At 39.5% G+C, this 15991-nt stretch overlaps 1 protein-coding gene across 2 annotated transcripts; it reads left to right on the plus strand.

Moving 5' to 3' along the window:
• The first annotated feature begins 269 nt into the window (after positions 1-269).
• On the plus strand, positions 270-11952 carry DSN1 (DSN1, MIS12 kinetochore complex component). Of its 2 annotated transcripts, XM_012658943.1 has the most exons (10): positions 270-303; positions 540-860; positions 3215-3288; positions 3928-4000; positions 5970-6057; positions 7612-7671; positions 8078-8152; positions 9547-9679; positions 10676-10763; positions 11641-11952. In XM_012658943.1, the coding sequence occupies exons 1-10, from the start codon at positions 270-272 to the stop codon at positions 11742-11744; spliced, it is 1050 nt and encodes a 349-aa protein (XP_012514397.1). In that variant the 3' UTR covers positions 11745-11952. The 2 variants fall into 2 exon arrangements, with proteins under 2 accessions (XP_012514397.1, XP_012514398.1); XM_012658944.1 differs by lacking the exon at positions 540-860.
• The last annotated feature ends 4039 nt before the right edge of the window (positions 11953-15991 follow it).

Consider the following 15991-nt stretch of genomic DNA (forward strand, 5'->3'; position numbering starts at 1 on the left):
TGCAGGACGAGTTAAACACAAAATAATTGGAAAGTAAGGTAGGGTGTGTGTTATGGGAGATGTGAGTATTTCTAACAATAAGTTCTGTAGAAATTCAGAATAGGAGGTGTTGACCCCTCTTGATACTCTCTATGGAGGAGGTGGATGAGGGCAGTTCAGAGAGGCTGGAAAGCACAGGGCTTATGCTGGGTGCTGTTCCACTAAGAGTGGAGCTAAAATGTGAAGAACAGATCACCTCATTTTCCTATTTTCAGAGTTGCCCACCCAAGATGACTTCAGTGACTAGATCAGAGATCATAGAAGGTAAGTATTGTAGTGAAATTCAGTACCTCTTGCCTTGGGTTCAGGCATCTGAGCCATACTCAAATCCTTTCCTGGCTCCTGGTGGATTTGGAATTGCATATTCTTGTATTTGCTGAGATACTTCCTCAATGTTTCCATGATCTGGGGCATACATTTGCTTTTTCCGCCTTTTTGCACAAATACTTAGTTGTGGTGGGTTTGATTTTGTATCTTGACTTTTTTGTAACAAACGCTAGAAGAACCACCAGTGACGTCTAAGACTTATGATCATCAATTGGAATCAAATCTTGGCCCTGTGGAAGTGTTTACTAAATCATCTGCCTCCCTGGAGATGACTCAAGGTGTTTCAAAGGAAAGAATTTACCTTGACTCTAGCCTTATAAAAGGGGGAAGTTGTGATCCCAGCCACCAGGAAGGACTTCAGTCGAGGTCCCTTCATTTGTCTACTCAAGAACAATCTGCACATCATCAAGACAGGAGGCAATCCTGGCGGAGAGCAAGTATGAAAGAAACGAACCGGCGGAAGTCACTGCCTCCCATTCACCAGGGCATCACAGGTGGGGTGCTATTACATAAGAGAGTGATGTTCCAGCTCAGATAAGAGGCAGTGAGGTATGTTAGTATGATATAGTGAGACCCCATCTCTTAAAAAATAAAAAAACAGTACAAGGAATAGGAGTGGCAGGAGAGAACAGGAATAGGTAGGTTAAGACTAGATTGTGAAAGATGTTGAATAGATGTGACTTTGAGCAAATCACTTCACCTCTTTGAGCCTCAGTTTCTTCATCTATAAAATGGAGACAATACTACTTAACCCTGTGGGGATGTTCTACATTTATAAGTACTGTTGTCAAACACCTACTAAATGTTCAGTATTATTGCTATGTAGATCATATGATTAGCTGCCACAAACAGAAATTCTGATTTCTAATTGTTCACTCACCTCTGCTAGGATGAGAAACATTAAAAATTTCTTCCTGTGGCTTTCTGCCTCATACCCTAAAGTGGAACAGAAAGTGCCTGGGTTGATACCTGATTTTAGCCTTTATAACTGGAAATACCTCAGAGGGAAGATGCACATAGAAATATCTAGAGTGAAAACCTAGTTTTTAGGGATGCTGTATTTGAATTTGATTTGTGTTATTCTGTGTGAATTTATAATAGTAACTGTATCTCAGCAAGCATCAAGTACAGGATGTCATGTGGAAAGTCTAGCACATTTCAGGAAGAACATACTATTTAATAGCCGTGTGCTCTTGAGCAGATTACTTAACCTTCTTTGCTCTAAGGTCCTCATCAATGAACTGGGGATGAAATAGTACCTATCTGACAGGGTTATGTGCATATTAAATGAGTTGACATATAACAGTACTTGGCACATAGTAAGCCCTCAAATGTTAAGCTGTTGTGATTACTTTTAAGGTATTACTTCACTTCCAGGTGGTCTGATGTGTAGAAGGAAATCTGGGTAAAAACAGCCACCTAGCACACCAGAAAATTGCTGCCATAATGCCCATATGTTTTACTCCCTAGATGTGCTGAGAAAACATTAGTGCTTTCCCAAGATTAGCCCTACCCTCAGCTCTGTGCCAGAGCATTTAGATTTAAAATTCTGTATAATAAAAAAATCACCAACGTAATAAGATTGGTATTGCCTGGTTATTCCTGGCCACCTTCCAGGTTTCCTTGGTTATAGGCAGAAAGTATCCTGTTTTTCTTGCCTAACAGTGGTGATAATTAAGAGAGGAGACAAGACAACTTTGAAAACAGCCAGCTGAAGCTGCAGGGCAAAAAGATATGTAGCTCTCATAATTCCCAAAGCAAACTTGCTTTGCCATGTAATTGTTTTTAAATGGGCATAAATGAAAAAACAGTATCTACATCTTGTAGTTGCCTGAGGATATAGTGGCATAATTATGTAAAATAACCAGCCAATTCAGTCTGATAATTCACTATATGACCTTGGGCAAGTTACCTATTACTGTACAGCCTTAGTACCTGTGTCATCATGTATCATCAAAATAGAATTAAGCTAGCCTGAGCAACATAGCAATCCCCCGTCTCTACAAGAAATTAAAAAATTAACCAAGTGTAGTGGTGTATCCCTATAGTCCCAGCTACTTGGGAGGCTGAGGCAGGAGGATCACTTGAGCAAAGCAGTTTGAGGTTGCAGTGGGCTGTGATGATGCCACTGCACTCTAGTCTGGGTGACAGAGTGAGATATTGTCTCAAAAAAAAAAAAAATTAAAAATTAAATGGAATTAAGATACTTGCCTCAAAGTTTAATGAGGTATACACAGCATTTAATAAGATGCTTTTATATAGCAAGTGTTCAATAAATGTTAGCTACTAATATTATTAGGCCGTTATAGAGAGACAGTGTGGTATCAGTGGGAAAAGCATAAATTCAGACTTGGGTTTGAATTCTGGCTCCACCAGTCTCTGGCCTCAAACAAGTCATTTCCCGTCTGAGCTTCAGTTTCCCCATTTGTGAAATGGAACTCATAGAGTTTATAAGAGGTCTCTTAAGACAATATGTTTAAAGCACATTGTAGTGCCTCTCTTATAAAAATACTCAAATCTTCCCAGATCCTTTCTTAAAATAGTGAATATGAATCATCAAAAAAAAAGTTACTTTATTTTTTATTTACCTTGTTTAACAAAACAACACTTTAATGTTATACATAGATTCTTATAGCATTTTTTTTAAGTTTGGATGCACAAATGGGAAAACTTCATTCCTCAATGGTCCTGAAAAAATTAGATGGAAAAATTAGAATTTTTCACTTTAATCAGAAAAGGCTGCTTCTTGCCTTAAGTTGGACTGCATCAAGAGGGAGGAAATTTTTCAGTTTTGTTACTCTGCTAACTGTAAGTATCCGGTTCCTTAAATCTGACAATATTTTGTTAGAGCTCAGCAGGTCCATCAGTGTCAATTTAGCAGAAAGCAAACGGCTTGGCTCTCTCCTGCTTTCCAGTTTCCAGGTAAGATTCTAAGGACTGGGTAATTTTTTTTTTTAACTGTAATGGTGACCTCTAAGAGATATCAATACTGTGTGGTTAACCTATAAAGATTAAAAGATTTTTCTCTTTAGGTGGGATTAATTTAACAGCCAGATTTAATCCCAGCAGCTGATTTCTCTTTGGCTTGGGCTTTCTACCAATCCCACTGGTGCTGTTGCTGCTAACTGAACAACAAACAGAGATTTCCCCAATATAGTAAATGATGGGAATTTGAAATGGGTTGAGAGATAAAAATCTAAATTATTATGGACATTTGACATCTGACTACATGCTAAATCAACATATGACCCATGTTACAGAGTTTTTTTATTAAAGTTGTATCGTGTGTTATATCGCTAACTGGTGCTTGTATCAGTTTAGATAAGCAAGTAATCTGTGTGAATATAATAACCATTTTTCCCTGAGCCAAAAATCAAAATGCATAGTCAGAGCAACAAAGGATTTTTTCCTGATCTATTTATTTGTTTATGTGGAAAGTCTTAGGTGTAAAAATTAAATCATATTTAGTTTCACATTTATTAAACATCATAAAGTTACATGAATTTAGGACTGGCCTGGAAAATTTTGGTTGTTATACTGAAAATGCTTTTCTTTATTTAGTTCTCTGTTCAGAAACTTGAACCTTTCCTGAGGGACTCTAAGGGCTTCAGTGTTGAAAGTTTTAGAGCCAAAGGTAAGTTGCTAAGAATAGATGAGTGATCTTTGACCCCGGGAAGCCAAAGCCTCCTTTGCAGGATCCCCATTTACAGAACCAACTCCCTTTTTATTCCTAATTGCAAGAATTTATGCTTATTATAAAGCTCAGAGGGGTATGAAAATGAGAAGTAATCTTCCCTTCTACTCAGATCCCTAGTCTTGGCTCCTCTCCACAGAGGCAGCTATAGCCGCCAGTTTCTTGTGTATCCCTGCAGAGATATTTATTGCTTTTCCAAATATTCATTAAAATCATATGAATAACTCTGTGTACTGTTCTATACTTTGTCTTTTTTTTTAACCTAACAATTTATCTTGCAGATTGTTCCATCACATGTGTAGAGCTACCTTGACATTTTGGTAGCCACATAATATTCCATTATATAAATGGAACCATATTTGATTTAACCAGTTCTTTACTGATGGGCTTTTGGGAGCATTTTTTTAGTCTTTTGCTATTAAAATGAGTAGTGTAATGAATTCATTTTTTACACATGCTTTTTGGCTCATATGCAAGTAAAAATTAGATAAATTCCTAGAACTGGAATTAACTTGTTCAAATGAAATGATAGAAATTATGAGATTGCCTTCCAGAGAGGTTGTTATCAGTTTATTCTCTCACCGGCAATATATGCAAGTACCTGTTTTCTCACATTGTCGCCAACACAATTTTATCAAATTTTTAGATTTTCTTACTATTTTATAAGTGATAGAAGATATTTTATAGTTTTAATTTGTCTTCCTTTTTCTTTTGAAGAGGATAAGCATTTTTTCATATTTTTAGAGCTATTCGTACTTTATTTTCTATGTATTATCTATTCATATCTTTGTTTATTTTTTTTTTTTGAAACAGAGTCTCACTGTGTTGCCCGGGCCAGAGTGCCGTGGCGTCATCCTAGCTCACAGCTACCTCAAACTCCTGGGCTCAAGCAATCCTTCTGCCTCAGCCTCCTGAGTAGCTGGGACTACAGGCATGCGCCACCATGCCCGGCTAATTTTTTCTATGTATTTTTAGTTGTCCGATTAATTTCTTTCCATTTTTAGTAGAGAACGGGGTCTCGCTCTTGCTCAGGCTGATTTCGAACTCCTGAGCTCAAACAATCCGCCTGCCTCGGCCTCCCAGAGTGCTAGGATTACAGGCATGAGCCACCGTGCCCAGCCCTTTGTTCATTTTTTAAAATTGGGATGTTGGCTCTTTTATATTGATTTGTAAGAACTCTTTATATAGTAAAGAAATTAGCTGTTTGTCTTTGATATAAGTTAAAAATATTCTTTGCCAGGAATTGATTTTCAGCTTTCTAAGAACTAGCTATTTTCTTAATAGTGTAAATATGCAATCATCCAGGATCAGAAATCCTCAATGTTACCCACTTAGAAGACCTCAGGCTTACTTGACAGTTGAAATTGTTTATCTCAGAATTGTACCATCACCATAATTAAAGTAAATATGCCAGAGTTATCTTGATAGGTAATTAACATAACCTTCCCCTCTGCATTTTTCACCTGAATTTAATAGTGGACTCTTCAAGTCTAGCAGAGACCTATTTTCACCTCATGCCCATAATTTTTTATTTGCCTCTTATTACATTCTTTCCTTTTGCCTGATTTCTGTAATGTTTTCTCTTCCAGTCTAGCAATTCAAATCTCTTGAAAAGAATGAAATATCAGTGCAGATACACCTTTTAAACTGCTTTTTCACTAGTCATTTATAAAACTATTTATCATAAATGCCAAAGAGGAGTTGTCTTCCATTTTATCTGTACCTACCAAAGAAAAAAAATAAAATCTTTCTGTAAACTTATACCATTTTTTTGGGTGGGTAGGGGGCCAAAATGTAACAGGGGACCCTAGAGCCGAGGCTACCTTAAGTATATTATATCTTTGTCAGCAGCTCATTATGAAAATTTATATTCTCTTCATTTTATAACATATAAATTTGTTTTCTTTAGCATCTTCTCTTTCTGAAGAATTTAAGCATTTTGCAGACAAACTGGAAAGTGATGGAACTCTACAAAAATGTTTTGAAGATTCAAATGGGTAAGAGCAGTTCCCCTTCTGTCCTAAATTATAATTGAATTAAGACTTTTGGCCGGGCGCGGTGGCTCACGCCCGTAATCCTAGCACTCTGGGAGGCCGAGGCAGGAGGATCGCTCAAGGTCAGGAGTTCAAGACCAGCCTGAGCAAGAGCGAGACCCCGTCTCTACTAAAAATAGAAAGAAATTATCTGGACAACTAAAAATATATATAGAAAAAATTAGCCGGGCATGGTGGCGCATGCCTGTAGTCCCAGCTACTCGGGAGGCTGAGGCATGAGAATGGCTTGAGCCCAGGAATTTGAGGTTGCTGTGAGCTAGGCTGACGCCACAGCACTCCAGCCCAGGCAACAGAGCCAGACTCTGCCTCAAAAAAAAAAGACTTTTGATTATAACTAGAAAGTTGTTCATTCACTCAACAAACATTTATCCAGCATCTTATGTGCCAGTCTTTTTTAGATACTGGGAATATAGTGATAGGTAAGTCAAGCAAGGTCCCTCTTGTCATACATTGTAATAAAGGAAACAGTCAAACACATAGTGATAATCTAGGAAGGCAATAAATATGATAGTGAGGGCATGAGCAGCTTTAGCTAGAGTATTCAGAAAAGACCCTAGTGCCTTGACCTTTGGACTGAGACCTGTAAGATCTGAATGGTGAGAAGGAATCAGCTGTGAAAAGATGAGGGGAAAAGCATTCTTCAGATCTTTGCTAACCATGCAAAATGAGAGAAACTTTTGTTCTTTGGCTCTTGGCAAGCAAGAACATTAGCAGGAATTTAAAAATCCTACTCCCAAAACTGGTAATTTCTCTACAGGGACAAGACTAACATGTCCAACCCCCATTCCTACCCTGTAACAAATCATGTCACTTGGGCTTACATCATGAACTTTTAAGTTTTGACTACAAAAGGTCTACTTTTCCATGGATTCTTAGGATTGACATTGCTTGTCAGGAAATGAAAAATATTTTAGCTTAACATAGCGTCTCTTAATGTAGTGTGTTTAAACATAGGCTATTGCATCTCAGCCAGAGGTGGTAGAGGCTGAGTGTCACAGGCATTGGTAGAAAAAATAAATGGTAGCATCACTAATTTGTCTTTGCCAGGTAGAGTACCAAGTACTTCTGCAATATTTTGGCATTTTCAGTGCCTGCTTTTTTTTCCCGTTAGAATTACTCACACAGCTGAGCTGAGCCATTGGATAACAGTAGGAATCAAAATTGGCAAGCTGGGTGGAGCCAGGAAACTACAGAGCCTTAAGTGCCAGATTAATGAGTTTTGACTTTTCTTCTGTATGCAGTAGAGAGTCACAGTTTTTAAGCAAGCAAAAAAATTAAAAGGAATATTTTAAGAAAGGTTAATCTGACCAGGGTTTGAACTGGAATCGATGAGAGACAGAACATAAAGAGATACTTTAGAATGCTATTACCTAGTGCAAAACTGAAAGATAAAAATTACGAATGTTTTATTGCCATTAAAATTATGTAAGGCATTATATTCAATCAAGTGTTTCTTGAAAGATTCCTGTTAATCTCATAATCCTATCTGTTTCCCAGAAAAGCATCAGATTTGTCTCTGGCAGCATCAGTGGCTGAGATGAAGGAATACATAACAAAGTAAGTGAAAATGAACAAACTTTTGTTGGAAAATCTAAATTCATTTTCCACCTGGGGAAAATAAATAAACCTGGGAAAAATGAATAGTAAGCATTGCATTCAGAGAGTCAGTACTAAAACATCAATACCAGAAGTTAGAAGGCTGTATATTGAGAGTTTTACAGGCTGTACTAATGGCCAGTTTCATAGAGTGGAGTCTAGGGAATAGGATGTTAATTTGATTTTAAGAACTCAGGTTTGATTTGATTAAATTAATGTTCTCTGAATGGGTCAAGCTTTCCTTTTATGGCCTTTCAACTCACATTTTATAACCAGATTATACACCTAACTTACTTATTGTTGTCCTGAGTGATTCAGAATGAGATGACAAAAAAATCAGCTGAATTTTTTTTTCCTGATTCTATAGGTTTTCTTTAGAACGTCAGACTTGGGATCAGCTCTTGCTGCGCTACCAGGCGGAGGCTGAAGAGATATTATCCAGGTTAGATCTATGAATTGGAAATAAGCTGTCTTTTTACCTTATGGAGTTTTATTTGAGTTTATTTCATTTCTGTTAGCACAAATTGAATGATGAATCCTATCTTACAGGCCAGTCAGTTCAGCAAGCTTCTATAAAGTCTATATTATTAATAGCACTCTCTAACCATAAATGGAACATAAGGGAGAAGGAGGGGAGAGTTGGTGTCACCAGTTGCTGTCCAAGAACAGAATTGCCTCTGTTCTGTGTCCTTGGCTGCCATTTTACATCCTGGAGGAGACAGGCACATCTCTGCCTTGTACCTGGCAACCTAGGGCTGGGCCAGGAACCATAGTCAAGGGACTTCAGTGACCACATAGCTTCTGGGCTGCAGGTTTGGGGGATGCCCCTGGCTAGGACCTTTGTAGAGACACAAAGACATGAAAGGGGGTGGTAGAGGAGAGTGTAAGGAGAGAGGATCTTTGGTTGGGTCTTAAAGGCAGAGGAAAGTGGGAAAGTGCTAGAGTTTGATTTAGTTGAACATCTAAGCCAGTGGTTTTAAGCTTGTTTTCCAAACCAAATTTTAGCTAGAAACGCAACTACAAAATGTAAGCTAAAACCCTAATTGCAAAAGTGGCCTCTCAGTAGAGAGGGGCTTTGAAGAACATAGTTCGAAAACCTTCCCCAAACTGGCCATGACGGTTATCAGTTACTTTATTCACCCCTTATTCTTTTTATGAAGATAGATAATGGGCAAGATGGCAGTTTGCAAATAAAAACTTTGTGGCAAAGCTTATAGGTTAAGAGGAATGCTTCTGGAAACAGACTTCGTTCGGGTCCTTGGGCAAGTCACTTAATCTCTGTGAGCCTGAGTTTCCTCATTTGAAAATGGGATATACCTATCTTCATTGGGTTATTGAGAATGTTAAATGAAGTTAAATGGAAAGTGCCTAGTACTATCTGGCACCTACTAAGCACCCAGTAAATTGTCGTATTTGTTATTAGTAAAGGGTTATCCTCAGTTTTGATGAACTCTCAGTCCTATTCAGTTATTTTAGATAATTGAGGTAGACCAGCATTTTTTTGGTAAATGATCATAGACATTGAATTTAGAATACCAAGCTTTGGCTTCACTCTACCCCAAGTATAGTCCTTGTATGTGGACCTTACTGTTAGGTGGAGTCAACTGACCTGAAGCTTCCAGCATTTCCTGGAATCCAGAGGTATAAAAACATTAATAGTAGACAATTATTGAGAACCTCTTATTAATAAGAGCTGCCCAATACCTAGGGTAGGTTGGAAGAAACTGATTCAGCCTTATAAAATATTTTTTCCCAAGATAATCTTTGATATCTTTCCCAGAAAATGATTATAAAATTCCTTGAAAGCTCTTTTGCTTTGTTTTGTTTTGTTTTTAGAGATTCTACTGAAGCCAAAGTGGAACCCGTAACATATCTTGGGTCTTCCCAAAGTGAAGTGCTTAATACAAAGCCTGACTACCAGAAAATATTACAGAACCAGAACAGAGTTTTTGATTGTATGGAGTTGGTGGTAAGTGGGCTCATGTTTATTTGGTTGAGTTATCCAGCCTTGCTACCTTATAATCCTTAGAAATTAAAAGACCTGGAGAATGTACGGAATAAGTATATTCAGCTCCATCTTGAGGAAACATGGAGAGACAATTAAAAAATAATAAACAAGTTACTGTACAGTGGTAAGAGCTGATAAAGCAGGGTAAGGGGGACAGAGTACAGACAGGGTGGCAGGTTGCTATTTTATACAGTGTGGTTATTGAAGGCCCCTCCGAGATGCCATTTGAACAGAGACTTGAAGGAAATGAGCCCTGAGGACGTTTGGGGAATAGTATTGTGTCAATCCAGGTATCAGATAACTTGCTGACTGTAGAGCACTTTGACTTTTTCCTAAAAGTGATGGAATTTATGCATCTAAAAGAACATTGTATAGATGCTTTTTCCAGAAATGTACAAAATGCTTGAAATTTCTTTTTTGAAAGCAGATGGCATTTGAAATAGGGCAATTCAAGAAGACTTTGTTTTCAAAGAGGCTATGTATGAAGGTGTGGATATTGGGGAAACCACAAGGGTTAGTGCAGTAACCTGGGGCTTAGAGGCAGCAGAGCTCTAGGAGGAGGAGGAGCACCTGGGGGTGGCACCTAGGGGAAGAAAGTCACATAGTTGGCCGCTTTGAGAGAGCCATACCTTCAGTTAAGGGACATAGGTAACTCAAGATGACCCTTCCAGGAGCAAGCCTGACCTCATTCAGCCCCTTCCCACTTGGGCTCCCTCTTGGCCATACCCAACAAGAAGCCAGAGGACATGGCATCCTGTTGGTAGAGGTCATACGGGTCAGCTTCTGGGGCAGAGAGCAGCCTGGGGAAGATAGGAGCAAATAGAATGTCTGGCATAAACATTCCACATTGGAAGAACAGCAAGCCCAAAGCTCCTGAGTAGGAGCTTGTCTGATGGGTTTGAGGACCATCTGAGAAGCCATGGACCCTTGTAGCTCACAGCTGTCTTTTGTGTGCAGATGGATGAGTTGCAAGGATCTGTGAAGCAGCTGCAGGCCTTTATGGATGAAAGTACCCAGTGCTTCCAGAAGGTGTCATTACAGCTTGGTAAGCTTGTCTCTTGAGAGGAACAGAGCTTGGGCTGTCTTACTTGATAGACTTTGAGATACAAACTGCCCTTCAAAGCATATGGTCCCAGAGAGTAAGACCTGTATCAGGTAATTTTTTTTTCTCCCCACAATAAGTAATATGTTTTGAATACTCAGAGTTGATGGGAAATTTGTAGATGTAAATTCCACAAAAGCACAGTGGACTAGGAATTAAATTCCCATGAACTGTTCTTTTCGTAAATCCATGACTTAAAAAATACGCATTCCTGGCTGGGTGTGGTGGCTCACGCCTGTAATCCTAGCACTCTGGGAGGCTGAGGCAGGAAGATCACTTGAGCTCAAAAGTTCAACAGCAGCTTCAGCAAGAGTGAGACCCTGTCTCTACTAAAAATAGAAAAAATTAGCCAGGCATGGTGGTGTGCACCCGTAGTTCCAGCTACTTGGGAGTCTGAGGCAGAAGGATTGCTTGAGCCCAGGAGTTTGAGGTTGCTGTGAGCTGGGCTGACGCCACGCCACTCTAGCCCAAGCAACGGAGTGAGACTCAGTCTCAAAAAAAAAAAAACCATTCCCTTTTCCCTCTTCATTTTTTAAGAATCCACTAAGTGACACTGACAGTAGTCCTCCATAGCTTTTCCTGACCTTCTCCCGCCCTAATTATTTGCTATACACACCTTCATTTTCTTATTCATCACACTGTACTATGGTTGTAGTGGTGGCTGGCTTTCTTATCAGACCGCCATCTCCTTGAGGACAGAAACTCTCTTATTTGTCATTGTAATGCCCTTCAATGTCTGGCACAGTGTCCACTCATTAAGTTTTCAATAAATGTTATGTGAATTCAATAGAAATTTAACTTCGGCCCCTTTTCTCTACAGGGAAGAGAAGTGTGCAACAATTAGATCCTTCGCCAGCTCGAAAACTACTCAAGCTTCACCTGCAGAACCCGCCTACCACACATGGATCTGGATCTTCTCAGTGACCTTATGCAGCTTTTCTGCCACAAGGTGCTCAAGAGGAGAGGAATGGAAAGAGTGCCCTAGCACATGCTGACTGTGTGGAGATTTCTGCCCTTTTGCCTTTGAAGATAACTTGCTGACTGTAGAGCACTTTGACTTTTTCCTAAAAGTGATGGAATTTATGCATCCAAAAGAACATTGTATAGACGCTTTTTCCAGAAATGTACAAAATGCTTGAAATTTCTTTTTTGAAATGACCTCCAAAACCAGTGGCTCATTCTTTTAAATATCCTTCATGGTCAGAAACCTTTATCCTTTGAAGATATTTTTCAGGTTTTGAAACAACCCAAAGGCATTAGAACCAAGTCTAATGAAACATTTTAGAAGCCAAGTTGGGTTCTGCATGTAAAGGAATGAGACTAATTTTCTAGTGGTAGCTCTACAGGCTATTTTAGATAGAAGAGTTTTGAGCATCGTTTGCATCATTGGGATACATATATCACTTCACAAGGTGTCCAATTTGAAGGAAATACCACTCATTCTTTATGTCCTATTGTGTATAGTCTGCTTTAGTTTTAATATTGAGTTACCTCCTGAATCCTGGATTCATAGCAAGAAGGGGCTATGTACTACTTTTAATTGTTTTTTGTATTTGTTTATAATCTGCATTACAAAATTGCATATAACTAAAAGATTTCCCTTGTCTTTGTGTATGTTTTGAGTACATACAAAAATTTAAAAAGTCAGGGAGGGGTTAGCAGAAAATAGGATTCTTTGCCAAGCTGCTGAAATAAACAGTAATGTTGAGATATGCCTCAGCATTAATTACCAATAAAACACCATCTTAGTTATTGTTAATGTTTCTTATTGTCTGATCCCACTAATGGGACAACACCCATTTCATTTAAACACCTAGTCATAATCGTAAGCCTTAAAGCACCAGTTAATGGAAATTGATAGGCCATGTGCAGTGGCTCACACCTGTAATCCTAGCACTTTGGGAGGCCGAGGTGGGAGGATTGCTTGAGGCCAGGAGTTTGAGACCAGCCTGAGCAAAATGATACCCTGATTCTACCAAAAAAAAGTAGAAAAATTAACCGGGCATGGTAGCTTGTGCCTGTATTCCCAGTTATTTGGGAGGCTGAAGCAGGAGGATCTCTTGAGCCCAGGAGTTGGAGGTTATAGTGAGCTTGGATGGTACCACCACACTCTAGCCTGGGCAACAGCAAGACATTGTCTCAATAAAAAAAAAAAAAGAATTTGATATTTCCTTGCTTTGACCTCCATGCATTCTTTATTCCTTTATATATTTACTGAGTCCCTGCTATATGCCAGGCACAGTTCTAGGAACTGGAGAGAAAACTAGCAAAAACAGACATGGGCATTGGGCATCGTGCTCACACCTGTAATCCCAGCACTTTGGGAAGCTGAAGTAGGAGGATCAGTTGAGGCCAGGAATTCAGGACTAAATTGGGCAACATAGTGAGACACTGTCTCTAAAAAGAAAAACAAAAAATTAAAACAGATAAGGGAGCTCCTCTCATGATGCTCACAGTCTACTGGGGACACAAGGAACAAGAAGAGAAAACTGCAGAAGAGAGATTTTAGCTGACTTAAGAAGGACAAAGGAGTTCAATGGGACAAGTATTTCAGGCAAAAAGAGCACCAATTTTGAAAGGCTTGAGGAGAGGGAGAGTGGAGCATTCTGGGACACACACACAAAAAAAACCCCAAAAAAATACCTAATAAAGCAGGAGTGCTGGGCACCAGTGGAAGAGTGGCCTGAGACAAGGATAACTGAAAGTCATTAGCTTTAAGAGAGGGAGAGAGGATCAGAAATTTATTTTCAAAAGATCTCTTCAGTTGCTGTGTGGGGAGCAGATAGAAGCAAGCAAGATGTGGATGTGAGAGACTGGTTAGGCTGATGCAGAAGTCTAAGTGAGAAATGACAGCTTGTGCCAGGTGCTGGCAGTGGATGAATAGGGTGGGACTGTCTGTTGCTCATGGTTTCTGGAACATGGGCATGTAATCTATGTGTTAAAAAGCTAACTCTTAATGATTTTGAGGTATTTTTTTTTTAAAAAAACTAACTCTACCACTTACTAACTTGGACTGAGAAAAAGTTATTTAACCTCTTATCTGTAGGTTGGGAAAATGATAGAAGCTGTATCTCAGGGATGCTATGAGGATGAAATAACGAGTTTGGAACAGTGGTATCAATATGCTGCAAGGGGTGAAGGTTGAACAAGTGGGTGGATGATATAGCAGTTAATGAGATGGGAAAGCTAGTAGTTCAATTTGGAATACCAAATGGAGAAGTCCACTAGATTGTCAGATAATATAGGTGAGCTGTGTAGAAAAATCCAGGCTAGAGATAAAATTTGAGAGTTACTGACTGGTCGGAGTGCAGTGGTATTTACAACTAATTGATCACAATCGTTACAGATTACTTTGTTCCTTTTCCATTCCTACTGCTTCAACTTGACTAGCCTTTAAAAAAAATTGAAAGTTACTGATACCTAGTTATTGGCGACTTGAGAATGAATGATATTGTCTAAAGTAGAACAAGGAAGGAAACTTCAGACAGGCTCAAGGAAAGCCAACATTTAAAAATCAGAGGCATGATGTTAATTGCCTACTCTTTCAGAAGCAGAGTTAGTATAATGAAAAGAGTGTAGAGTTTGTAGTGAATCATCATCTCTTATCCTCAATTTCCTCATCTGTAAAATGGGGATAGATTGCCTCTTTAAAGGTAATTATATAATACTTTACCCATTTTATTTATCACATGATTATTGCATTTTTTTTTTTTTTTTTGAGACAGAGTCTCACTCTTTTGCCCAGGCTAGAGTGAGTGCCGTGGCATCAGCCTAGCTCACAGCAACCTCACACTCCTGGGCTCAAGCAATCCTTCTGCCTCAGCCTCCCAAGTAGCTGGGACTACAGGCACGCGCCACCATGCCCGGCTAATTTTTTCTATATATTTTTAGTTGTCCGATTAATTTCTTTCTATTTTTAGTAGAGACGGGGTCTCGCTCTTGCTCAGGCTGGTTTCGAACTCCTGCGCTCAAATAATCTGCCTGCCTCGGCCTCCCAGAGTGCTAGGATTTGCAGGCGTGAGCCACCGCCCTGCCTGCATTTTTTGATTATAAGGATTTGTTCAAACTCAGTAAGAAGTGTTTTGTGTCTTCAACAGCTAAACAGGATAGAACATTTAGCTCTGGGCATTTTACATGTGTATTATCATTTAGTCTTTACCACACTTATAACTTTTTTTTTGTCATTATAGATGAGGAACTCAGGCATGGAGAGGCTGAATAATCTAACCAAGGACATATATAAAGTAAGTACTGGAGGATGAACTAGAACCAATATGGCATTCAGTAAACGCTAACAAATAAACATAAATCATATAATAAAGGGCTGTCCTCAATTAATGTTAGTTTTCTCTCTACCCAAATTTGGTTTAGGAATTGTGCATGACGGATAACGGTACTATTGCTGCCCTCTGAGATGTTTCGTAATATTTATTTGTGCCATTTGCCCTAATTTAGTTAAGAGAATATCTTACTTTTAGTCAGTGATACTTAATATTAGAGAAATAATAGATTAATAAACTCTTTAGAGGAAGAGATTATGTCCCGTACATTTTGGTGTTATTTAAATTGTTGCGTTATTAAGCAACATACTATATGCAATCATTCTGGAGAAAAAAATTCCATCTCCTGCTACACTCGAGAGAGTGAATGGGGTGGCTAGCAGTTGTAATAGAGGCGATACAATGGAGGACTGGGAATTAGGAGCCTTGAGTCTCAGATTCTAGTTCTTCAATTACTGTGTTCATTCACCAAAAATTTACTAAGGCCCTATGTGCCAAGCACTGTGCTAGGTGCCATGTGACTGTGACCTTAGGTATGGCTCTAGGCGTCCTTAAAAGGAGGATGCTGTGCCCTGCAAGGGTTCTTAGGAGCTTCATCAAGATGCGAGTCAGGAGAAGGGAAGGAGCACACCCGGACATAGCACTAAACGCCCCTCCGTCTCGGCAGTTCTTAAGCCTGAGATTCTTCTCCCAGGAGACTCCACAGCAAGTAAAACTACATTCAAGATGGTGCCGCCAGCCCCTCACAGCTTGGCCACCATCTTCTCGGTAGTTCCCGAGACAGTCGGACGCAGTGCGCCTGCGCGGGCCCTTCCAGCCTCAGCGCGCCTGCGCGGCTGCAGCGCCTCCCCCGCCCCTCTCGCCGCCGCTGCTGCCGCCGACGCCGAAGCT

The sequence above is a fragment of the Propithecus coquereli genome, unplaced genomic scaffold, assembly GCF_000956105.1.
Source record: "Propithecus coquereli isolate 6110/MARCELLA unplaced genomic scaffold, Pcoq_1.0 Scaffold590, whole genome shotgun sequence".
Lineage (NCBI taxonomy): Eukaryota > Metazoa > Chordata > Mammalia > Primates > Indriidae > Propithecus > Propithecus coquereli.